Source organism: Tachypleus tridentatus, chromosome 13 (genome assembly GCF_004210375.1).
Source record: "Tachypleus tridentatus isolate NWPU-2018 chromosome 13, ASM421037v1, whole genome shotgun sequence".
In the NCBI taxonomy this organism is placed as follows: Eukaryota; Metazoa; Arthropoda; class Merostomata; order Xiphosura; family Limulidae; genus Tachypleus; species Tachypleus tridentatus.
Window position 1 is genome coordinate 225,304,411 of NC_134837.1, and position 27,052 is coordinate 225,331,462.

The 27,052-nt window shown below is 33.2% G+C and overlaps 1 protein-coding gene across 4 annotated transcripts in view; it reads right to left on the minus strand.

Moving 5' to 3' along the window:
• The window catches only part of LOC143237663 (uncharacterized), a 125,447-nt gene extending 98,750 nt beyond the window's left edge, over window positions 1-26,697 (minus strand). For 2 of the 4 annotated variants that reach the window (XM_076477161.1, XM_076477162.1), the window contains exons 1-2: window positions 25,884-26,697; window positions 22,361-22,756 (exon numbers count right to left, since the gene is read on the minus strand). In XM_076477161.1, the coding sequence (XP_076333276.1) occupies window positions 22,361-22,391 (31 nt within the window). In that variant the 5' untranslated portion in view covers window positions 22,392-22,756; window positions 25,884-26,697. The remainder of the gene's footprint in view (window positions 1-22,360; window positions 22,757-25,883) is intronic. The other 2 variants (XM_076477159.1, XM_076477160.1) reach the window with 2 other exon arrangements.
• Between the last annotated feature and the right edge of the window lie 355 nt (window positions 26,698-27,052).

Here is a 27,052-nt window from a genome sequence, read left to right on the forward strand (position 1 = left end):
GAAGAACCTACTACTGCTAAGAAGCAAGAGGATGTCTCTAGTGTTTAGTCATCAATGCTGGCACACAGTGCCTTCTTGAAAATCAAAAAAATAAGAAGGCATATTCTAGCCTTAGACATATTCTAGGCTAGGTATATATTTTGTACATGATTAATTCACTTTAATTTAAAATATGTATTTATGTTTAATTTAGAGTGTTATATGTATGTGGAAAATAGGGTCCTAATATGTTGTGTTACATGTTCTGTTTGCACGTGGTCCCTTTATATATATATGTGTGTGTGTGTGTGTGTGTGTGTGTGTATTTTATGTTTATAATGAGGGTAAACTTTCTCTTTCATGCTTGTGAGCATGTGAAAGAGCAGGTATTTAAAAGTTTGTTATACATATTTCGGGATATGGACAATGTCTCACTAGGTTTTGAAAAAAAGGACAATGTGTCACCCAAATATTTCTTATATAGCCTACCTTTTATTAATTTATTACTTTTTTAAGACATCTTGAAAATTTGTTTGTTTGTTTCAAAGTGAGAACTTAATTATGTCAAGAAAATTGCATCAAAAGAGTGTTTACTTCCAAGTGAGAATCTAATTAGTTAGGTAATTTGATAATTACAGCTTGTATTTTTCAAGATGAGAAATTAAACATGATTGCAAAAAAAAAAATCAGCACTTTGTTGCATAAAATTGGCGTCTCATTTAGAAAGAAATGGTTCTGTTTCAATAAAACATTTCTCAAACATTTTTCAGTCGAGTACAAGAGGCTAAAAATTTTAAAAAATGATAGGAAAATACGAAAGACATACTTATGAAAAAATAATTTTGTCTGAACACAAAACAAAAAATATGACGATTCAGTTAATATAAAGGAAAACTTAGAGCAATTGCCCATAATTGAAATATTGCTCAAAATAACTTCTTAAATATTTATAAAAAAACAACAGAAATTTTGGTGGTCGATTTCATTTGATTACTGCATTCAAGTGTTATAGTTATAATTTTTTTACATAGTATACATCAGAGTAGCGCCAACATTTTGAAACAAAGCTCCAATTTTTTTCAAAACTCTGTATTTATGAAGAGGAATGCAATATCAAAAGTTGGTTTGTTTTTTAATTCTCTAATTTTTGGCTCCACTGACACATTGTCCTTGGTCCGTTTGTTTTTAGTTGAAGTTTAGAGATTTTTGTTTGTCTGTATAGTCATCAATATTGCTCTCTTTAGTAATAATATTCATATTTTTGTGTATTTTGCACGTCTATAATGGTGTCTAGTGTTAAAGAGTATTATGTACTTTAGCTTGGGATTTTATTTATATTTTATACCGTTTTTATCTATTTATATGAAACTGCCTTTTTCATTAGTGGAACACCATGTTTCTTTCATTCAAATAAAAAGTACAATATGTATTTACTGTTAAAGAGTTACTGTTCCATTTTTCTCGCTTTTTGTATCATTTTACTTTCATATTTACTTTTGTTAGACTGTTCACGTTTAAGAGGACAGGATATTTCTATATTTTTGTTATTTTTTTCCTTGTCTATTACCCCTTACTACTATACCGGTATATCTCCGGATTTACAACGTTCAATATAGGGGTTCGATTCCCCTCGGTGGGTTCAGCAGATAGTCTAATGTGGCTTTGCTGTAAGAAAATAAACCTTTTCTATTAATTAGTTTAGATTTTTCATACTTGTATGTACTTAACGTAGTTTTTTAAAGAATATTTGATGTTTATTGTTAAACACTTTTTTGTGCGTTATTTTATTAAAGAATTAAACTGTGTGTGCATAATATCACTTCAAGTTTGTGCTATATATATTAACTATTTGAAATAATCTTGATTGGTAATTTGGTGGCTTTGACTTTCTTTAATTAGGGTTTTAAATTAAAAGACGAATCTTGCACTGATTTATTTAATATGAATTTGGTTTAGTACTGTATTGTATTCTGTTTAATTTTAAAATATAATTGAAATATCGGGTTTTGAACTGTGTTTGAGCTATAATTTATTGTTAAAGGCTTTTGGTTTAGTAATTTGCGATTCATTGTTAAAGTGCTGTGTCATCCATGTTATATTGCCATATCTATAAAAGCCAGTGTGTATCATGTAACGTTTAATTTATCGAAAGAGGGAGAGTCATAAAAGTCAAAAATGCATTTAACCAGATAGAATAGTTCAATAACTGTTAAGTTTTTAGTGACAGATGCAGAAGGAGGCTGTGAAGGTGTGTGTGAAACCTTATAGTGACTGTTGGTATAATAAACCTAAAGTAAAGACGTAGAGTGGAATCACCAAGACAAGTTCATAAAATTTATCATAAAAGTAAAAATATCGATTCAGTTTTAAGCTTAAATCATTTCTTAATTAAGCTATTTTATGTTATATCAACATTTTTTTTTTAACTTAAGAAATCAAAAAATAGTTTCCTGTTTTGTTTTCTATACATTTCATTTTATAGTTTCAGAACATACACTAACAACAGTATTAGGTTATACTTTGGTTACTAAGCAATATGGCATAAAAGCTATTGTTAAAAATTAATGTTACCAAAACGCACTGGTTCTTTTATTATATGCAAAATTGTTAATTTAGCTGAATTTTACTAATAATTATTCAATGAATACGCCACGAATGCACTTCATGAATAATCTTAACTTTGATTGACTTACAAAGGAATTTACTGATGTTTAACTAACTGGACTTCACTTTTCTGCCTCTTTTGTTAGTCAGGCTTAATCGCAACATTTATTTAGTTCAGTTACCTGTGAATTTTAAGGTTAGTGTACACAATGGGGTGGGGTGGTAGTACTTGCCTTGTCATTTTTGATTACCTATACGCTAGTATAATATGTTTTCTCATTTATTTTAGTTGTAAAGGATATTCTTAAAGATTTTTCGGTCATACAATTTTTATGCAGTTTTAGCATGAGCATATGGCCCCATAAATCATCGGAGTTGCGTTGTTCTAGTTATCTATTTGCTTGTTTTCTACAGTATATAATATCTATCCTGTTAAAGGAGATACCGCAATAATGTAGTATTCGTATTGAAAGGATAAGTCAATGTGATATCCTTTGCTAACCAAATTGGTGATGTATGTATATTACAGCCAGCCAGTGCTGTGAGAAAACAAGGGTCACTAAGTGATGCTGTTGATTAGATAAAGAAACCTAGTTTATCTGTTTGGTTCAATTTCGAGTTCAACATGTTTAGTTCTAGAGATATATATTTTGCGAGAGTGAAATGTATAAACCTAATTGCAGTCTAGGTGACTGTCTTTTTGTTTGTGAAAGTACGTACACTGTGTTTTCTTAAGAAAAAGGACCACGTTCACTTTGTAATGCTTGTCCAGTCTCATAATTTGTTATGTATTATGTGTAAGCTACTCCAAAAGCCCTTGTAGAATACTTCATTATTGGCAGATCTAAATTGTAAGAAAATCAGTTTATCTGATAATACCACATGCATTTGATGTGGGTGATCCAAATGAATTCCAATACTCGACTCATATGTGGGACAGATATTGATGTAAATGAACTCAAATATTTGCCCTTTCTAAAGACAATAGACACAAGCAACTCACTGACTGTAGCTGACAAATATTATTCTGTTCTTTTTTTCAGCGCGTCTGTTTATATAATTTAGGGCGAGATTCTTGAATGTTCTACAATGTTAGAAGACACGCTAGCTTTTCGTAAAACAAATATTGTTAATTCTTACTCTCAAGAATCTTCTTCAAATTTCTAGAATAGGCATTAAACTGAAGTAAACGTAAGTATTAAAAAAATTGTAATGGTAAATCTATTATATTGGTGGCCTGCACTTTTAACCAAAAGTTTGGTTATTCAGAAATCAATTTACCTTACATTTCAACTTTGAGTTTTCTACTTAAGATCCAATTCTTAACCCTTCTGGCCATTTGAAAACATTCAAATAGACAACCATAATTTTTAATTTTACTTATGTTGCGTTAGTTCAATAAACTTACTCCATTATTATGGAAGGAAATTAAGTAAAAGTTTTCTGTGAATATTCTTGAATACCCTGTAGTACCTAATACATATAGGAACAGCCTTACTTTACCATCAGCAGAGCCGTGGATGAAGTTGCGCTTCAACTGAAAGGGATCTGAATGAAACCACCAACTGGCTGGCCCTCAAGTCCATGAAGTCGCCAAAACTGACTGCTGAGAAGCTGAATACTACCTAATCATTGAGGGAGGTTCCTGCTGAATCAACAACATTTTTAATTGTGGAGAAGCTGAAGAGTCTCAATCCACATAATCAGTAATAATAAAACCCGAAGTTATCGCTGTATAAATGAAATCAGAATTGTTAGAAACATTCAGAAGACAAAGAAAAGTGTTGAAATACCCCATCGATTGTGGCTTATTTTTTGTACCAAAGCACTGCCATTACCTGATTATTCCTGCAACTCAGATAAGACCACTACATTTATCTGCCTAAGAAAACCATCCAGGAACAACATTTCTTCAGAAGTTCATCCAAATGATAGAAGGTTTATCAATGTTCATAAGGGCACTAATGATCACCATGCAATAAACAGTGGAGATAATTAAAATGAACATCAACATATACGTGGGGTAGTTGTAGTTAATGGCTGAGCTTGTATTTGTTATGCAATCCAGGACTCAAACGCTACAGTGAGATAACATGTAGATGTCATTTATATTCCCAACTGAAATAAAAGATCATTTCGTACTTCAACAGATGTAAAGTGCCAAAAGCAAATAGCCAGGTGAAAAGAGGCTTGGGCATTTCACAAATGTAAAAAAAAGATTGCCTGTTGAAGCATTATAAGCCTTTTTTTGGAGGGAAAGATATGTCATCTCCTGGATGAGCTGATGTGATGCTAAACAGACCTTACAAAGAACTGAAAGATTATCTACCAGACCACCTTGGCTTAATGCAAATTTACCACTGCCTTTGAAGACCATCTGCCAGGATTTTGGTATATAAGAGCCTCCAGTTAATATATATGTAAATAATTTTTTTTTCGGTTTGGTTTACTGTATTATTATTGTTTTTTTTATTCTTGTTATATTTCATTGTAAATAGTCATATTTACATTTAGTTGTTTTTCTTTTTCATGTAGTAACTATGTATATATTAATCGCGTGCTTTGTATAGTTGTAGGTATATCATTTATTGACAAGTGGTTTCATTTTGTATTATACCTGTATAACCTGTATACGTTATCTGCTGAAAGACTTTTTCTTTAATATTCTGATGTTACTCCTGTGGAATTTGTGTGTGTGTGTGTGTGTTGGGGATTTTAGTATGTACACGCAGTGCCGACTTTATTAGGTACACCTGCTCTTTAACGCAAATAGCGAACGATGTGGCTGCAATTCCATATATAAAGCATGCAGACATGGTCAAGAGGTTTAGTTTTTGTTTGAACAAACATTAGAATGGAGAAGATGTGTGATCTAAGCGACTTTGACAGTGGAATGATTGTTGTGCCAGAAGTGGTGATTCCAGCATCTCAGAAACTGTCGACCTCCTGGGATTTTCACACACTACAGTCTCTAGAGTTTACAGAGAATGGTGCAAAAAACAAAAACATTTAGTGAGCGGCAGTTCTCTGGATAGAAACACCTTGTTAATGAAAGAGATCAGAGGAGAAGAGGACAAAAAGGCCACCTATACTCTAATAACCGCTCCTTACAACAGTGGTGTGCAGAAAGGTATCTCTGAACTCTCAACGCGTTGAATTTTGAAGTGGCTGGGTTCTATTCCTGTCAGCTAAGAACAGGAAGATGAGGCTACAGTGGGCACGGAATCGCCAAAACTGGACGATTGAAGATTGGAAAAACGCCGCCTGCTCTGTTGAATCTCGATTTCCGCTGCGACATGCAGATGGTAGAGTCAGAATTTGACGTAAACAGCGTGTATCCATGGCTCCATCCTGCCTTGTATTAATGATACAGGCCAGTGGTGGTGGTGTAATAGTGTGATGAATGTTTTCTTGGCACACATTAGCCTCCTTAATAAAAATTAAACATCATTTGAATATCACAGAGTACGTGAGCATTGTTGCTGACCATGTGCATTTCTTTATGGCCACAGTCTACCCGTTCGCCGATAGCTACTTTCAGTAATATGTAAAATAATTAATACATATGTTAATATATAAAAAATTAATATTTGCCAATAAGAATAATACACACAATTTCCTTTTTTAACACAAATACATTTTAACATACAAACATTAAACAATACTATTTATAATAATGGTCGTCACTAACAGTTATTAAAAATAATGATATATACACAACAATTTAACAAACTTACAATAATGAGTCTTATATCTAGTCGCAGTCCGAGGGTCGCAGGTTCGAATCCCGGTCGCACCAAACATGCCCGTCCTTTCAGCCGTGGGGGCGTTATAATGTGACGGTCAATCCCACTATTCGTTGGTAAAATAGTATCCCAAGAGTTGGCGGTGGGTGGTGATGACTAGCTGCCTTCCCTCTAGTCTTACACTGCTAAATTAGGGACGGCTAGCGCAGATAGCCCTCGATTAGCTTTGCGCGAAATTCAAAACAAAACGTTCAAAACAAAAAACTTATATCTGGTTTATAACTGAATATTTTATTGGCGATCTAGGTTCACGACGAGCAAATTAGTTATGAGTTGATAATTGTCACACCTCGCTTAAGCTGGCTAGCTTGACTGGCCTTACACGGCTGACTTTTACCGATGATGATATTTAATATCCTAGTAGAAATTCTAATGTCAGAAGTAATACACTCAAGTTGAATGGTTGGTAATGCTAGAAATCTAAAAACTTTCCTGATCAAATTCTGTAGTTTTTCGATTAATAGGCATTAATCCCAATTATAGTTTCCTTTGACTGTAGCCGTTGAATAATAATAATATTGTCTCTCGCTAGCCGCCTTTTTATATGAATCATACGAGTTTGTAGAAATAACAACAACGTCCTAGCGCCTTTTTGAAAACAAATATTGTTGATTCTCACTTTCGAGAATTCTCTACAAAATCCGAGAACAGGTGGGACTTGCGCAATACACAATCAACAATATATGTCATATGTAAAAAGAAAACTACACAGAAACTATACAGGCACTAAAATAAATGCACAACGGTAATTCCGTTAGAAAAGTTTAACAGCTGAAACTGTAAATATCATTATTGTGGAAACATGATATATTCTAAAATGAATAAAAGGTAGTTTTCATTTCATGGTTGAGAGAACAGCGAAAACATAAAAAGTTTTCTTAAACAAATGTTTGATATTCGCTTTCAAAGATTTAGCAGTTATGTAAGTACAATATGAAAACTGTAAGGTCAAAAGAAGTTTGTTTATTTGTTTGTTATTTTTGACATTAAAACCACTTTCCAATCAGATTAGCTCAATAAAGGGTTCAACAGTTCACAACTAAATATATGATACGCCTACTTTGTTAAAATGTCGGATTTTTGTATACAACAGACATGTAATTGTTTTTTTTTTTTTAATTTCGCGCATAGCTACTCTAGAGATATCTGCGCTATCCGTCCCTAATTTAGCAGTGTAAGACTAGAGGGAAGGCAGCTAGTCATCACCACCCACCGCCAACTCTTGGGCTACTCTTTTACCAACGAATAGTGGGATTGACCGTTACATTATAACGCCCCCACGGCTGAAAAGGCGAGCATGTTTGGTGCTACGGGGATGCAAACCTGCGACCAACAGATTACGAATCGCACGCCTTAACCCACATGTCCATGCCGGGCCCAGATATGTAAAGTTTACTAAAACTTTTCAAATATCGTGAAAGTATCTCAAGTAAATTCACAGTTTTAACCTATATAGTTTCAACATGTTGTGCCTTAGATAAATAATATTTAAAATATTCTGTAGGTTTACCGCTGTCCCTTTGGAGAACCTTCAACTGAGAATTAGAACCTCAAGTCAAAGTGTACAATGATTTAGCCAGCTGTTTCCAACGAGACAGAAACAGGGGTATTCTTTGACCTGGTTCAAAGGATATACATGGGACTTTTGTTTTTCTATATTTATTTAAGCTGTTTTATAGTTTTATTTATATTCTTTAAATCGATGTTTTTAAAAGTGTTCGCTTTTAATGCTGTAATGAGCATTCTAATACACCACATATTCACTGTACACTGATCCCTTACAGGAATGATAACGCGAACAAAACATAGTTTTATTTATATTAAAGATTTCTAAGAGTAACTAACATTTTACATTAAATTATAAAAAACAAACAACTAACGGAAGAAATGTGTTCCTTCTCCTTCAGAGTAATATTCCAAGGCAATTTACTCATAAAAGTAGTTACATTTATATGCTCAACTATCTATTTCCAGTGCTTTTTGCTGTTTATTGGAAAAACACCAAATTATTTTATTTTTAATCGGTGTTTTATCAGTTAAAAATCGAAAATCAGGTGTTTTCGATTAGATTATTATGTAAGAAAGTGATGCTTGATAGTAACCAACATTTGCTCTAGGATCGCAACACTATTATTCAGAACAGACTTTTAATAACCAATCAGACTTTTCAAAACATATGGTTGTAGTTTTCCTCCCTAAAACAATATTAATAACTTTCATTTTAATAACGCCATCGAAACTAAATAGATTAGCAATTTCTTATCATCACCATCATGTATTATACTCTATACAACGACATCATGCATCATTATTTGTGCTAATCACTTAAGGTAATATCATATCACGCTGAATGCACTTTAATTAGGAGAATTTCATAAAGGTTAGCAAATGTTTGCTTAAAAGTTGGCAATGAATAATAACCATTCATTTATATGATTCTTTTGAAACTTGAGCTGGAAACTGTTAATATAATTCTCTTAGCTTAACCAATAATTATGTATCTGCAAGTGCTTTCACCCGGTAGTTTTGCTGTTCTGAATCAGCTGTCTTTAATCCGAATAGCAAATAATAGAAACGATCCATCTTGACTCTTAAGTGAATTTTTAGTAAATCTTTCAGACCGATAGCTGGCATGACATTTTGCGTAAACGTGCGCAAAAAAAAAAGATCAAAACTGAACGGGTTTTGTTGAATAATTTGTACAAATGGCTGATATTTAGACACACTTTGATACATAATTGTAGGTTTTAAAGATCCATGAAAACTAAGAATGCTTTTCTGTAAAGAACAATTTCCATACTTCGGTGCAAAGAAAAACGTACAGAACGAAATTCAATAAAAATTGGAGATTTTGCTATCTTGTGTATTTTTAATAGATTGTCTTGGAATTTGTTATATGAAGTGAAGGTTCAGTAGAACACATCTACTGAAAGTATGTGATAATTGAACTACTTCGACTTATTGATTTATAGCATTCAGTATTTCTAAACAGTTTGCTATACCAGATTTTCCATATTAATGTACTTCCCAGTTGCTCAGCGGTATGTCTGCGGACTTACAACCCTAAAAACCGAGTTTTGATACCCGTGGTGGGCAGTGCACATATAGCCCATTGTGTAGCTTTGTGCTTAATTGAAAACAACAACCATATTAATGTAAATGCTATTTTAAATTATTTAATTATTATTTATGAAATGAAATTCTAAAATATTAAATATATGTAAAATAGCAAATATCTTATAAGTGATTACAGTGATTGTAGTTATATTGAATTACTAGGTGATAAAGGATAAAATAATACACATGCTGACACTACAGTAACACAACTAACATATTTTGTAATGCTGCTTGTTTTTATTTAAACTAAAAGTTACACCTAACCATCAACACGTGTTAGGTATATAAATGTATTCTTAACATGTCATTCCTATCATGACTTGTGAAAACTATTTTCTTCGCTCCTTCAGTGTTATTTACTGCAGTCTCTTCTAAGGGCTTTATTTACATTTAAGGTGAAACATTCAAGCAAAGAACTCATCACGCACGAAACAAATGAGGTAAATAAAAATACTTGGCTTGGAGATAATGTTTGAAGTAACTCCACATATTTAAATACACATCAGTACTATTTACATGATTTTTATATCTGAAACAGTTAGGCAATATATGCAAACTAACATTAAAATAATATTCATCTACAAACAATTAATAAGTAATACCAGTGAAAAATATAACATTAGCGTTTTTGTGGAAAACGCAAAAAGTATTCAAAGGTTATAAACCCTGCTCCGCAATAATGTTTTTGACTTAGCAACAACATCAAACCACAAAGGGCTTTTAATGGTGTAATAGGCGTCATGGCCGCAGTAGCAACATCGTCCAGCCAGTCAATTCAGTTGTGAGTGAGAAATAGCTGTAAAGAGTTAAGACGGTTATGAGATTTTCAGACAGGGCAGCTATTAGATCATCAGTCAAAAGAGTGTTGAAACTTTCAGTTTCTAAGGCATTGTTGATAATTTCATAGTAAAATATTTATATAGTTTTGCGATATCTACTCAGTTTCGGTATATAAAAATTTCACCATGACAATACACGTATACACACGTGAAGGTATGTTAATCAGAGCTTAAGAATCTAATATATTAAGCATTGTCAATGATATTCTAATTATTCTAACTGTCATAAAGTGTTGATGTTACATGATATACACCTATAATCTTCTACAGAAAATAGTAAAAAGCAAATCTGCATATTGCATGAAGATTACATTTATGAGTGGTATATATATAATGATTCAGCCCCACTTACAGGCCAATGAATTAAACTAATGCAAAATGTTAAAAACGCCACAAATTATTTCAAAATTATCAAAAACAACCAAAATCTAACAAGAAGCTCAGAATCATAGAAAAAAATTCAAAACCACAATAATCAAAATGTTATTTAATTGCCTTTCTCTTCATGTATGAAATTTTACTTCTCTACTGCAAGATGGTTTTGCACCAGCTAGAAGGCAAAAAGTTTTGCCGCTACTTGTTTTAGCCTTCACTCTATCCACTTGGAGAAATAAAAATATATGATGTCCCATTTAAAACACTAATCAAAATTTTAGAAGAAAATCGAAAATATCATTAAAATATATTAACAAAAATCATACAGACACAAACATACACAAAAACTGTTATAAAAATCTTAGATAACATGAACGTATGTGCACAGACAGGTTGTCATATTTTTAATGTATTTCCATAAATTTTCGTGTTAAAAATAAAATTACATTCGATGAACATAAGGGATGTTTATTTAATCAAAACAAATATACAAAATTATGAATTTAATAAAAAGAACGTGAAACGTATTCTGTTCAAGTTAACAAAAAAGCATTAGGTTCGGATGATGACATAAATATATATATTACCAGATGGTATACCTTAGAGTGGGGTTATTTTTCTCCTATATAAAAGAAAGTAGTGAAATTAATGCTATTGAATAACCTCAATATAATGAAACTTGTAAACTGAGTGAATTAAACCCAGGAGATGTATTATCTGTCTTTAAAGTAAAAATAATTAAAACTCTGTGTGGTGATAGAATTGTAGTTGTCTTAATTGATGAAAGCTAGAGCGAATTACAAATAGTATTTGTCGTGACATAAAATAGTTTTAATTTAGATATAATTGATTAACTTATCTTGTAAGTGAAAATTGTTATTATTATTTAAGTTTTGTTATGATAAGAGTTAAAAGCAGGCGATTGTAGGAAGTTATGTTTATAATTTGTTGATGTTGAGATTATCAAATGCCGCATGTTATACACTAATGTCAAAAATCTAAGATATTTCTAGAAGACGGGTAGACCATTATGTGATACGAATATCAATAATGTGAGATGAACGAAAGCATCATAGCATAGCAGAGGAGAGTAAGTTAAGCGAAAGGGAAAGTTTGGCGTGAAGTTAATTACCGTAGAAGTGATAGGCTTAATGATTAATATGTTATAAAGTAAGACTAACAATAGAAAACAAGATAAGACGAATGATTTATTCTGTCGAAGTGTAGTCTTAAAGTGACTGAATCAGCCTGAATGCACTTTGACAAAAGGAACAGAGAATATTTTGAAGAAAGAAGATCAAATCATTACCGCAACTCGTGCAAACATTATAAGTGAATCACACACAGAATACTAATGAGATAATAATAGAGAAGATATTTCGGCTCATCAATTGAAATTCCAAAGTAATTGAATATGTCTACGTGGGCCTTTGACAAAAAAAACTACATATAGTGTATATGATCTTCCTATAATATATATATGTTATGAAGAAGAATTTGTTGTACATACGTTCAGCTTGTTTCGAATATATATATTATTTTGAAAACAAGTGAAGAGTGTGCTGTTCATTCATCGTTGATATATTGTCAACAAATCACAGACACCTACTGTATAAGGCTCCTGAGCTCAACAATAACATATGTTGGCATGTGGGGCCCGGCATGGTCAAGCGTGTTAAGGCGTGCGACTCGTACTCTGAGGGTCGCGGGTTCGCATCTCCATCGCGCCAAACATGCTTGCCCTTTCAGCCGTGGGGGCGTTATTATGTGACGGTCAATCCCACTTTTCGTTGGTAAAAGAGTAGCCCAACAGTTGGCGGTGGGTGGTGATGACTAGCTGCCTTCCCTCTAGTCTTACACTGCTAAATTAGGGACGGCTAGCACAGATAGCCTCGAGTAGCTTTGTGCGAAATTCAAAACAAACAAACAAACTCTTTGCATGTGACGTATATTCTTCACTGTATGTTGCATAAGTTCTGCCTGTTCTTGTGGTGAACAATTACAATAAAAAAAACACAAGATAGGAACTTTTCTCCTGTTGTGTATAAATCTCCTATAAATAATATCGAAGTTTGTACATAGTAAGCGTATATGCACCTGCATTTTCATATATATACTAAACATTCGTAAAATCACATTAATCAGAATGCACGAATCAAACAAAGCACCCATGTTCAAGACAATTAATACATTATATCAGAGAAAGAAAATACTACCAAATTATAGTCACAAGTTTTGAGCATGGAGTTATAAAGAAAATATACCAAATTTTAGTCACAAGTTTTGAACATGGAGTTATAAAGAAAATACTACCAAATTTTAGTCACAAGTTTTGAACATGGAGTTATAAAGAAAATACTACCAAATTATAGTCACAAGTTTTGAACATGGAGTTATAAAGAAAATACTACCAAATTATAGTCACAAGTTTTGAGTATGGAGTTATAAAGAAAATACTACCAAATTTTAGTCACAAGTTTTGAACATGGAGTTATAAAGAAAATACTACCAAATTATAGTCACAAGTTTTGAACATGGAGTTAAAAAGAAAATACTACCAAATTATAGTCACAAGTTTTGAGTATGGAGTTATAAAGAAAATACTACCAAATTTTAGTCACAAGTTTTGAACATGGAGTTATAAAGAAAATACTACCAAATTATAGTCACAAGTTTTGAACATGGAGTTATAAAGAAAATACTACCAAATTTTAGTCACAAGTTTTGAACATGGAGTTATAAAGAAAATACTACCAAATTATAGTCACAAGTTTTGAACATGGAGTTATAAAGAAAATACTACCAAATTATAGTCACAAGTTTTGAGTATGGAGTTATAAAGAAAATACTACCAAATTATAGTCACAAGTTCTGAGTATGGAGTTATAACCTTGCTACTTATAAAGTTGTTTTTATTTATACGGTATGAGGCTCCATCAGGAAAACCAACTATATTGTTTATTTTGTACACCAACAAAATTAATAGTTCGTGTTTTTCTGTTTTTGAGAAATACTATGAATTTCAGGATATCTTCAAACATTGAAAATCAAATATAGCTGTAGAAGTAAAGATGAAAAGCATAACTTAGTTTGATGGTCTACTTGCCCTTCTTGTTGAACACATTTAGATTAGGTACAAAAGTTATAGATTCGACTTTGTCACTGTTGCTAATAGAATGTAGAGAGAAAGAGAAATGTTTTAAAGTTGCTGACAGGCCAGGAATTAATATAGGTCATACTGTATGATATATACCAGCTATTATTTAAAGAATCTACTCAGCATTTCAGTAGTAGACAAATACTTAAAATACTATACATGACTTTTGTTTTGTTTCTATTTTTCATTTTATTGTGTCACTTATTTCAGTGTTATTTGAGAGTTAATCTTCACAGTATCACTACGTGTATATATACAATTGTATATATTGTTCATGGCAATAAACATTCTGCCGAAACTACAGCACCAAAAAGAACTTGGGTTTGGACATTATGTGTGAAACCTACATTTTTAACTTTTTTATATTGGTAATTTTAGAAAAGTTCGCTTACAGTTAGGGTGTATATTTTGCTAATAACCGTTATACATTGAAACATGAACTTTTATCATATCACGGAATATGTTCACCACTGTTAACATCCTTGCTTTCTCATTTTTTTTTCGGTCAAGGTAATCATTCTTGCTTTGATCAGTAAACGATCTTCACTAAAAAAAATTTAAGTGTTTCACTTTGAGTTTGCCTTCCACTTACTTTTAACATGAAAGATATCCTTATTATTAATGTGTAGCTCATTGCTGAAAGACTTTACCAGCACATCCTTATCCATCAACACCATATCTGCTGACAGTTCTCTAGCTACTGCATCTGTGAAAGTGAAACAGCTTCTGCACTTACCAATCATCCACATTATAATTTTATATGTTGAAGATGATGATAAAAAACAAGAACATGTTGACAAAAACAGATGTCTCATTCTCCTGCATTTATCCTTGGTCATGCTGAAGGTGTACATATGAAGAACACACGTTTATTAAGCTTACCTACGCTTCTTTCAGTATAGTTTTCTCTTTGCATGTGACGAATATTCCTTACTGTGTATTGCATAAGTCCCTCCTGTTTTTCACATTTGTAGAAAATTATTGAGGGTAAGAATCAACAATATTTGTTTTACGAAAAGGCGCTAGAACATTGTTGAAATTTCTACAAACTCGTGATTCGTATAAAAAGCGGCTAGCTGAAAAACAGAATAAGTATTACTATTATTGGATAGATACAGTCAGTGTTCTATAGGCCTCAGAAGCTATAACTGTGATTAACGCCTATTAATCGGAAAACTGCAGAATTTGACCAGGAACGATTATAGATTTCGAACATTACGAACTGTTCAACCTTAGTAAATTAACTTCGAACGTTACTATTTCTATGAGGACACTAATTATCTTCGCCGGAAAATGTCAGCTTGTAAGGGTGTGAGACCAACCAAGCTAACTAGCTTAAGCGAGATGTGACAGTATCAACTCAGAATTAATTTGCTTGTCGTGGACCTGGATCGTCAATGAATTATTCGATTCTAGACAGGATATAAGAATCAGTATTGTCTGTAAGTTTGTAAATCCTTGTACATAAACCATCATTTGTAATAACTATTAGTAATAACTGTTATTATAAACTGCATTGTTTTTTTGTTTGTATATTAAAATATATTTAAGTTAAAAAAGAAAATTATTTGATCATTCTTGTTGGCAAATATCTTTAATTTTATACATATTAACAGCCAATTAATTTCTAAATGTAAATTCAACTTTCTGGTTATTTAAAATAGTAATACGTTAACATACGTAACGTAATAAATCGGAAACTCGTTCGAAATAAATTATAATACGTAACATAATAAACTGGGGGATCATGTCCGAGATCTAAACTGGAGAAAAATTCGAAATAAATCCAAATTCAAATCTTAATTCAATTTATATTTATGAGTACCAACAAGATTTTATCATATCTGATTATTAAGATTTTCTAGAATTACCCTCCCTCGTACAACCAGAAAAATATACCAAAATGAATTGCTCAAAATTGCCAAAATCTTAAAATTAGAGGAGTGGTGGATTTAAGGTTAACCTTTTGCATCTGTTGGTTCTGTGTCTTTAACAAATGGCATTGCTATTCTATACCAGTACGTATTCTACGTGATACTGGGGCGATTCAGTCATTGTTATTAGAAGGTATATTTCCTTTGAGTTCGAGATATGCTACGGGTGAGTCTATTATTGCTCAGGGTATTGGAGGTGGCTTTGGTAATCTTCCTATCTATAACATGTATCATATCTAGCTTCGGAACCAGTTGTAGTTAGAGTAAAACCTACTCTGCCAATTAAGAGTGTATTATTGTTATTGGGAAACGATTTGGCTGGGGGAAAATTCGTTGCCGAACCCAAACTGGTTAGCAAGGATGAATTTATTATTAAGAAAAATCCAAATATGTTTCCCTCGTATGCTGTGACTCGAGCTCAGACTAAGAAATTAAACCAAAACCGAATGATGGGTACGTATTCAGAGGACAGTATTATAGATTTGTTTGAGACATTTTTCGGATCAAACAGGGATCTTGTCGATAACTGTCATATAACGATTCGTCGATGAGTGACAAAAAGTAACGTGAGATATATCGTTTGCCTTGTAAAATTGTGTTTACTATGAGTAAATTAATCACCAAACAAGAAAAGGATCCGCAGCTCTCTTCACTATTTAAATATGCGCTCCTAAAAGATTAATTGAAGAAAGTTCCAAATCGTTATTTTTGACAAAAAAGGTGTGATCATGAGAAAATGGAGACCATCTGAAGTACTAATTACAGAGGACTGGGATGTAATTTATCAGGTCGCTGTTCATATCGTTATGAAATATTGACCATGATCTTCTTGTGGAAGGTCATTCAGGTGTCAACATTACATGGGAAAAAATTGAGACATTTCTTTTGACCCAAAATTTGGCAAAATGTTTCTCAATTTTGTAAAACTTGTCATGCCTGTCAATTGATCGGAAAACCTAACAAGAAAATTTCTGTTACTCCTTTGAAACCTATCCCAGCTTTTGAAGAAACCCTCAGTCGTGTAATTGTTGATTGTGCTGGGCCCTTATTAGAAAAAGAAATTACGCCGATGCACTTTCACGTACCATGTAATGTTATGATCATAAGGTTATTTGTGTCGATTATGTTACATACTGTCATTATGATCGAAGTTCTATAATTATTTGATAATGTCTTATATTTAATGCATTGTTATCAAAGTATACATAAAATGTCTTGCTTAAAAATAATTCTTTAAGTAGGGCAGGTGTGACGAATTTACTATTATATGTTCATTACATCGGTGTTTGTTTTAATTACATGTATATTTAGAAATGCATGTAACTTACACTGTTAAATGTGTATTGCGAAATTCCCGCCTATTCACTAAATTTGTAGAAAATTCTCTCCTGTAAAAATCAACAGGTTATATATATATGTAAATTTCAGTATTGTGGTCTTAGTTGGAATTTCTAGAAACTCTGCTCTCAAGCTTATAAAATTAATTAACCAACACAACTCGTCAAGAAGCAGTATTATTGTTCGTTTGCTACAGTTGGTATACTATAAACCTCGGAAGCTACTAGTATTATAGCTTTAGTAAAAACTTAATATTCATGCCCAATGTGTACAGGGGCGTAGATTTTTTTACACTCGATGGGGGGGGGGGTATGATTTTTGCAACCACTTTTGTGGACTGTTCAATTTGCAAGTTGGTAATCTCCATTACGTGAACCTGAAAGCTGTAAACATGCAGTCACAGAGTAATCTTCTTGCCACGATACTTCAAGGTTTCCATGTAGGTTTGTACAAGTGAGGTGTTGTGAACAGTTTTCAAAATGTTAATATAATAAAGACAAATGTGTCACAAATTAACTGCCACATGAATTTATTCCTGCATGGCCCGGTATGACCAAGCGTGTTAAGATGTGCGAGTCGTAATCCGAGGGTTGTGTGTTCGCATCCCCATCGCACCAAACATGCTCGCCCTTTCAGCCGTGGGGGCGTTATAATGTTACGATCAATCCCACTATTCGTTGGTAAAAGAGTAGCCCAAGAGTTGGCGGTGGGTGGTGATGACTAGCTGCTTTCCCTCTAGTCTTACACTGCTAAATTAGGGACGGCTAGCCCTCGAGTAGCTTTGTGCGAAATTCAAAAACAAACAAACAAATTATTCCTTCACATTGCACAGTATAAAAGATGGCCATTATAGGTTACTAATAACTTTCATTGCATGAATTACGTTTTCAACTATAAATAAAATTAGTAATTACCCTTGATAAGTTTATATCTACTGAAAAACTGTTCATGTTGTTTGATAAAAATAATTAAAATGTCTTTGCGAACTCTTGAAAATTACACATCAACACAATGTAGCACATAATTATTCATACTTTTCATTGAAGTAAGATTCATTTAGTTCTCTATTCTACATGTTCCCAAACGTAGACCTCCTTTGTGATGATCTGTTTATGAATTCTTTCATAAGCTCTTCTAAATTTATCTTGTCGACCTCATCTTTTTGAGTGTGACAAACTGCCACATGGTTGAGGCGGCACTGAGACATAGTTGACCTTAACCACGTCTTCAACCGTTTTAATGCAGAAAAGCTGCGTTCACACTTCACTAAACATCTGCTGGCTTGTTTCATGCATTTTACAGTAAGCATTCTTCGCACCTTTCAGAGATACTGCTTTTGTTGTTCCTTTGAACATGGGCAACTGAAACTCGAGCCGTTGTGCAAAGATTTCTGGAAAGAAGTTTATAACCGAGTTGTCAATCTTGCCAGATACTGTCTCAAGTCATTGTTGTCTGCATTGAATCTAATGGTCAGAGGTTCTGTGACTGTGTCCACAAATTCAAAATATTGGATTCTGTAGTAATCTCTAGCTTTTGCAGAATGGTGTGCTGAGCCATCACCTGTGGCCCTTCTAGGGGTCTGCAAATGCGTGGTAGTTCAATAGGTACCAGATCTAGGGAAGTTACCTTTTTCTCAGCTTCATCAAATATCTTGTAATTTTCCTCTGTTCGCAATATCCGCAACTGCTCAACTGTCATTGCAGATGCTTCAATCATGCCAGATACTGCCACTGATTTTGCTTGGAATGCACGGTTTAGTTCCTCTAATGCAGCTAATGAATGCTGAGCCATCAACAATCCTAAAACTGATTTTCCTTTGTCAAATCTGTCCAGCAGACCTCATGCTTTCACTACTACATCTGATTTTTCATTTGCTAATTTAGATAAAGAATTAACAATGTCACTGTAGTGATTATTAGCATATGTAATTGCAGATAGGCGGCACAACTAGCGTGTTGGACACAGTGGGCGGATGTATTTAACTGGACCACTGTGGCTGTCTGACGATACAATATTTTCAAAGATTGTCTTGTATTTGCCTGGCCTCTGAAGCAAGACACCAACTTCATGTACTCACTGGATAGAATCTCGAACACATTCACAAGCTTCAACTGCATGTTGCATTATTAAATTAGCCTTGTGTGCTCCGCAGTGAAAAAAACAAAGTTGACGGTTGCTTTTATTTTATTTTTGCCTGGCATCCACTGTACTCACCCCTCATGTTAGCGGCTCCATCATAAGTTTGTGCTCTTAATCCTGACAGTGGTAAATTGAGTCTAGTCAGTACATCAAGTATAGTCGAGGATATTGTTTCACCAGTTATATAGGAAACACTGTACAAACCAAGAAATGTCTCATGGAGTCCAGGTTTTCATCTAGATATTGTACACATATTGCTTCCTGTTCGGCACCTGTAACATCTTGAGTGCGATCAACCATTAATGTGAAGATTTTACTTTGCTGCACTTCGTGTGCTATGTTCCTCAGTATTTGATGGGTGAATATCTCCATTATTTCATTCTGAGCCTAGGGTGAAATGAATGTGGTTTTCTTTGACAAGTAGGCTGTCAACTCAGGATCTTTCTCTTCCAGGAGCTTCATTAACTGCAGGAAGTTCCCCCTCCGTATCAGTATGTCCACGTATTGCTAAACCTTGACGCAGTAAGAAACGTAAACTTCTGAATATTTTGGCTAGACTTCTTTTGCATTCTTCCTGCTGCTTCTTTTTTCCATCATGTAGCTGGACAGTCATTGGAGTTACATCAAGTGAACCTTCTGGAGATGTAGTGAATCTGTGCTGAGAGGAGGATTGGCATTCGTTGAATTTCTGTTTTGCCTTTTTCTAGTTGCAAAAAAGTGGATATGAAGGTATACTCCACTGGCCTCTTCAATTTCCCTGTAAAAAAGGCCTCTATTTTTCGCCTTGGCACAATGAAAGCTTATGACGTTTTGAGTCTAATTGTCGAAGTGCAGCCATGGAACTCATCAAACCACTTGTCCTGGAAGTTCCTATTTTGAAATTTTGCTTTCTGTCGTGGTATTAGTTGTGCGTCTGAACGATATGGTTTTCCACACTGTATCTGTGAACTGTCAGATCTTGCATTACTGTATAAACTTGTTTCACAACTATCTGGTGGTTCATGATGTGCAATAGTTGCACAAGCATTTTCAGACTCGTCCTCTGATGAACATGGTATTTTCTCTGTATGGCAAGTTTCTATTCTTTTGCTTGAGGTTGTTGGATTATCTGCATCTGCTTTGTCACTTGTAGTACTAGTAATTGGCTTGCAAAACTGTCTAATATCGGAAAGTTTCAGACACTTGTTTGTCATAATTGGAATCTGTTTCCCAGATGACTCAACAGGCTAAAATACAGTCTTTATTGAAAATCTCTGACGTACAACGAACGAAGATAGAACAGAATGGAAGTAGGACTAAACTGTACAATGTATTTAAGTCGAACGCGCGAACCTCACAGTGACTACCGAGTCGACTGAACGCCTGGGCATCGCTGGGACAATAATGTGTGTTAGTTACAACACAAGTAATTGCACGTTTCTCGAAAAATACTTAAACAATCACAAATATATTATATTCTTGTTAAAGCTCATCAAAAGGCAAACACGTTGTGATATAATGTCTATAAGCACGTCTATTAAATAAAAACACCTAAACAAAAACTAGCAATACAATTCGAGTAGAGGCTTCAGGCCGTTGAAATCGCTCCTTTTGTGTTCTAATTATACAATAAAATACAATATTTTTACTATCTATGATAAGAGAATATATTGTTTTTTTACCATAAAGCACCAGCACTTTATTAGAGGGTGGTGATAATCTGAAATTTCATGGATTAATGAGGGCCAGAAACACAGGTCTAATGAGCCCTGTTGTAAAATCGAGGCTCAAACTAAAAGGAGCTGAGGGGGGTGATGTAGGGCGCGTCTGGATCCGAGCGGCCCGAACCTGTCGTTAACTGTACATTAAACGTACACTATGGTCAGCAGCTTCGTCAGCTAAGGAGAGTAAGGCGTTCAACAATAAAACCGGCTAGACATGCATAAGAACAAATGGCTTAGGAAAATCGCACAATATACACATAGGATTGATGCAGCTACAAGCTATAAATGGCCTGCCAGATATAGATCACAGGAGTTTACGCTTGGGAGTAATATTTTCGAATTTCATACTCTGTTCAATCTGTTGTGATGAAAATTTTACTTAATCTTGCACTACGTACAAGACGTAGGTAGATTCTGTGATAGTGCTTGCAAGCTTTGCATGTATACTTCGGCCTAATGACTGATATTTACGAACTATCGCTTAGATCGAAAAGCTTAGAAGATGTACATTTCAGCTACTGAAAAAGCCTACATCTAGGCTTAATTATGTAATTCGATTGGTAAGAACACGAAAATCAATAGAACAAACACATAATCTGTAGGCCTGCGATGCAATAAAACAATTCAACAGACCAAACTCTAGGGGTGATGATTGTATGCATCACCCCCACCTAAAATGAAGGGGGGGATGTATCCTTCATCCCCCAGGATCTACGCCCCTGAATGTGTAAATGCTATAAACTGTCTTTATAAATATTTTGTTTTACTAGTTTCCTACACTTTTCATGCAGTAAACTAAGGTGACTACTAAATACAGGCCACGTTTGTAAAACTAAAATAATAATAATAATAGACACGGTCCATAAATGAGATTCAACTTAGCTGTTAAAAACAACAAACCCTGGATTTCTTGTTATAGTGTTATATGTTTACAGGCTTACTGCTGTTCCACTGGAGGACATAAACATTAGTCATTTCTCAAGAACTTTCAGTATTAAGTTCAGCCACACTCAGTCTGAGTTAAGATTTTCCTGACTCAAATTTACAAAAATATTATAATCCTCGAACTTTCTACAAAAGAAGATATTTCATCATGATAATGTTTTGTAAAGATAAAGCATGCGTCATGACTGTGGAAACCTTATTCCACCAAAAGTATGTACAGTTTCCTTTTGAAGTAATCACATTTCGAACATTTTGTAAAAGAAAATACTTTTGAAAAGACTTAAGTTGTTGCGGTTCCGAACTTTCCATAGAGTAAGAAATTTCATATTTGCGTTTTGTAAATATAATTGTGTTTTACTAGTCGTTATAAAACAAATCCCTTCATGCTGGACAGAATTATCAATTGAAACATAAGAAGACTTACCATAAAATATGTTATTCCACTCTGGCCACATTTAGATATCCAGAAGTGTTGTTGTGAAGACATAAAGGGCCGTTGCACAAGACACTTTTGTATTAACGATTGTACCAAGAGTCTCGCGTTGTAGTTGCATGCACTAAGCATCGATGAAGAAAGCACAAAACACTAATTAAAGATCATCGGTTACACATAAATGACACTACTCACTGATATGAAAAAGTAAAATCAACGAGACGCTTTATCACAAACAATTAAGAAAAGAGTAATATTTTTCGTAAGTTGAGAAAACATCGACAGTTTATTTATAGATAAAACAGAAGATTTTGACCAAGTTTCTATACCACATTTGAAGGTCAAACAAGCAGCTCCAATATCCTTCAAGGTTCAAGATTTCAACACCTAAATGTAAATTGGAGAGGTGTATTAGATTAAATACATTAAATTGCTCAAGAAAACCTACCTATTGTTATAACTAAGTACAAATAATAAATAAAAAATATTCATCTTAAGTCAACAAAAGCATGAAGCAAATAATAAGTTCTGAAGACTGTTAACTTAAACATTTTAACTGGTTTTAAACATCTAGCAAAGTTGTGAACTGGTTAAATATCTTAAAATGCTAAGAAGTTTGAGATATTTTGCAGAACAAGATTAATTTAATATCGGGAGCATTTTATACTTCGCTCATGTATGGTTAAAGAGTTAACACCTTATTTTTAACGATCTCCCAGTGGCTCAGCGGTGCCTCTGCGAACTCCAATAAACCAGCTTTCGATACCTGTAGTGAGCAAAGTACAGAGAGGACGCGGTGTAGTTTTAATTCAAAACAAACAACAATATTTTGATCAAGTAAGTGTTTTTAAATTAAGAGAAGGAGTTTAGAAAAGTGAAGTACAAGTAATTTTTATAAATTTTAAATAAAGTAACTTATTTCAAATTTAGCTGGAATTACTTAAGTGATTTAATTTAATTATTTGTCAGTAACTTGTACGGTAGGATTTGCTTATTCTAAGATATTATCGTCGTATATGTTAGCTGTGACGCCACTTTTAATATCTGTATGCTTCGTTCACAGGTAATTTCAAATCTTTCTGGAGTGTAATGCTATCATTACAATTTGAGTAAATTTGAATAACTTTCTTAGAAAGTTATTTGTATAGCGAGATTGTTAAATGACATAGATCTAAAGTAAAGACAAGTTGAAGAAAAGAGCCTTCATGTGTTGACCATAGAAGCCGAAGCATTTTCATAACAATTTTTATGATAGCAAAATGTTCCAAAACCATACCCCAACACAATTTACAGCAGTACCGTTAATGAGCTAAAACTGGGGATATATTTTTGTACTATTAGTAAGATAATAAACGTGGATTTAAAGTTGGCTCACAGACCAAAAGTTGACAAGATTCCAGCCACAATTAGAAATCAATAAGTTTTCAGATGAAAGATTGCAAAAGAAACGCAAATCTAGGAAATCCCAAATCAACCACACATTTCTCAAGCTTCTCGGCATAACGTCAATGAACTTTGTTGATTTTATGTGCTTAAATGTAGTTTATGGTATCCACGAATGGGGGAAAAGATATGTAGTACATTTATCAGGATGTGTGATCTAAGATTGACTTCAATGTTCTTCACAGAAGCTCGGTAAAATAGAAATTGAAGTGTCGAGCGATAGGGATTAATCATAGCACCAGAAAAAGTGCGGTCGAAATTAGATGATGTAGTCAGAGGGGAACACGAAACTTGGAACATTGTCCTTAAAATGCCATTAAATTTGATTATAAGAAGAGAACAAAATAATTTTATTCAAGTCAGAATTAAATGAAAGTTAAAACACAACTAAAATATTTAAAACTATTATTACATTATACATTAAAATAAAATATTAAAATTAAAATATTTAATTTCAAGTATATACCTTACAAATATAGATAATTTATTTAAATCTTACGACATAAAGTACAACATATCTGAAAAAAACTGCTTTCTCTCAAGTTCACTTTTGTAAAATACGGTTCGATTATTAAAGCAATTTAACTCAAGCTCATTTGATTTAAGGCTACATATTTATGTTATTGTTAGTGTTATTAAAGCAACGAAATGGACTATTTGTACTTTATTCATCGCCAGTTTTGAAACCTGAATTTGAGCCCTTAGACTTACTGCTGAGCCACCAGTAATGGGAGGGTTTAAGTCTAATATATAGGAGGATCTTGAGCAAAATTATCAATGCAACAGATTTGAATCAACTTGATTTTGTAAAAAAATCAACTTACGAAAATTTGTATTAAATTGCGTAGATTTAGAACAAAGTAATGTAGCTTAATGGATTTTGAATGAAATGATATATTTTAAATTATGTTTGGAAAATTATAAAAATATATTTAATATTGATTTGAGTCAAATATAACTGGTTTAAAACTAAATTGGCTGTTTAATAATATCTTACTCTCAAATCGAGGAATTCAAATATTGTTTTTAACAGTTATTTAACTAGTTTATATAAACTGGTATAACGTTACATAGAATTTCAAACGTGTAGAGACCTTCAATAAAATACTTTGAGTCAAAAACAAAATGATATAACTCAAGTCTAGTTCTTAAACAGGTTTCAACAAATAATATAATAAAACTTTTTAATTTTAAAGTAGTTTAATTTGAACCTTAAAAAAGTAAGATAGATCATCGATAAGGTGATTAACTTAAACTTAATGGTTGAAGAAAATAATTTAATTTAACCCTAGTTCTTATAGTTAAATATATTTAAGTGAGCCCAGTTCTTGTAAAAGTTACATATAGCTAGAACAAAATGAGTAACCTAGACTTACTTGTTGTAGATACACATAGATTTAAGTAAAATTGAACTGTAATAAAATGTTAGATAGATCTTAAACAAAATTATAAAATTAAGCCTAATTGCTGTGAAAATTATGTAAACCTTTAACATATTTGTTGTAAACGTTAGAAAGATATGGATCAAAGTGAATTAATTTAAAAATAGTAAGCAACAAAGTTAGATCAAATGCACTGAGACTCAACTTTAGTTAGTATGAATTAATAAAGACCGTTAGCAAATAATTTAATCGATACAAAACGATTTGCATATATTTTAGTATATTATCATATTAAGTTAGTAGACCGTTTAACAATAAGCTGGCTCAGGAATGGTTGAAAAAAGTTGTAAAATGTAATTCCTAAGAACAGTAAGAAAGTTCCATGACTAAGTTTTTGTCGATTTTGTGTAATAGTATTTTTATTTTTATTTAATCCAACATCTACAGCAGTTAGACAGTTGATCTCATGAACTTGTTTCGTAAATTAACTGTTTAAACTATCATCAACAAAATGATTTAAATCCCCCCAACTGGGAAATAATTGTAGCTTGTATGGTAATTTTGATACACATTCAACAATAGCACGAAACATGAGTCTAACTACACAAATTTTTGATGAACTCGATTATACCCGAGTTAGAATTTTTGTGTACATGTCTAGTATAAGCTTCAAGATAGAAAGTACTTACTTTTAGTAAAATTTCTGATATATCTGGAATGGCAAAAGTCATCAAGTGTAAACTAAATCTTATTCCGGAAACGCTTTCCATTCAGATAAGATGGCTAGCGGAGTGATACCCTTCTGGGACCACGTCACTTTCTGCGGAATTCCTACGGCGTCATTTCCTGGTAGGACCAAAGAATAAACTGCAAATTTGGCGAATGTACACGTTTCAAGTGACTTTCGAATTCAAAGGCAAGTTCTTTGCAAATGGTTCAACATGAACCACTCATTGAGAGAAGTGACGTATAATAAATTATTAGTATTATCCCCAAATCCAGGATATAAATCTTGATTATCATTGGGATGAAACGAGTTGGACCAAAATAGCGATAGTCCACTTGTGCGTTCTGTGAACGAAAACTTGGAGCTGGCAAAGTCGCCTAACTCCACTATAAATGGAGGGAGGCGGAGAAGGGGGGGAGGTGAGGAACCAGCCTCATTCCGCTTGGAGTTGTCACCGGAGTCGGCTTAAAATAGGAGCCTGGAACGCAGTGTACGAGACAAGAAACGCACATACACTGTGTCCCAGAGAAGGTTTGGCATGTCCACCCGATTTTCAGTTCTACTTGAGACTATACTGACACCGAAACAGAAATTATATGTACCTGCGTTACTACAGTATTTATGGAGTAGGACTTGGGTTTGAATTTAAATTATCCTATAATAATTATACTACAAAATGTGGGCTTCACAATCAGAGCATACTTAGTATTGTTTGTTCTTTTCATCTCCATCATACTTAACTATTTGGGCTGTCTGTATTTGCACGTCTCTTTTATTATTGTTCCATTTTTGTCTTTATTTCTCTCTCACTATTGTCTGTCTATATAACTTGCAAGAGTAAGAGATTTCTAACCGGTTATACAGATGTACTAGTAAAGTGATTCTTTGCTTAATTTGTTATACGTCACTACATTATACGTAGCACGTACATTCGTAATCTGTCGTTTGTATATTTAAAGAATATGTTAAACATAATCTGGACATTAATTTTACACTATAAATACATTTGTACACGCCTAACTGTTATATATTTCTATATAACTACGTTCGCATCATCCAATTACGAGTTATTATATTACAGATGTTTTGTTTTTGAATTTCACGCAAAGCTACACGAAGGCTATCTGCGCT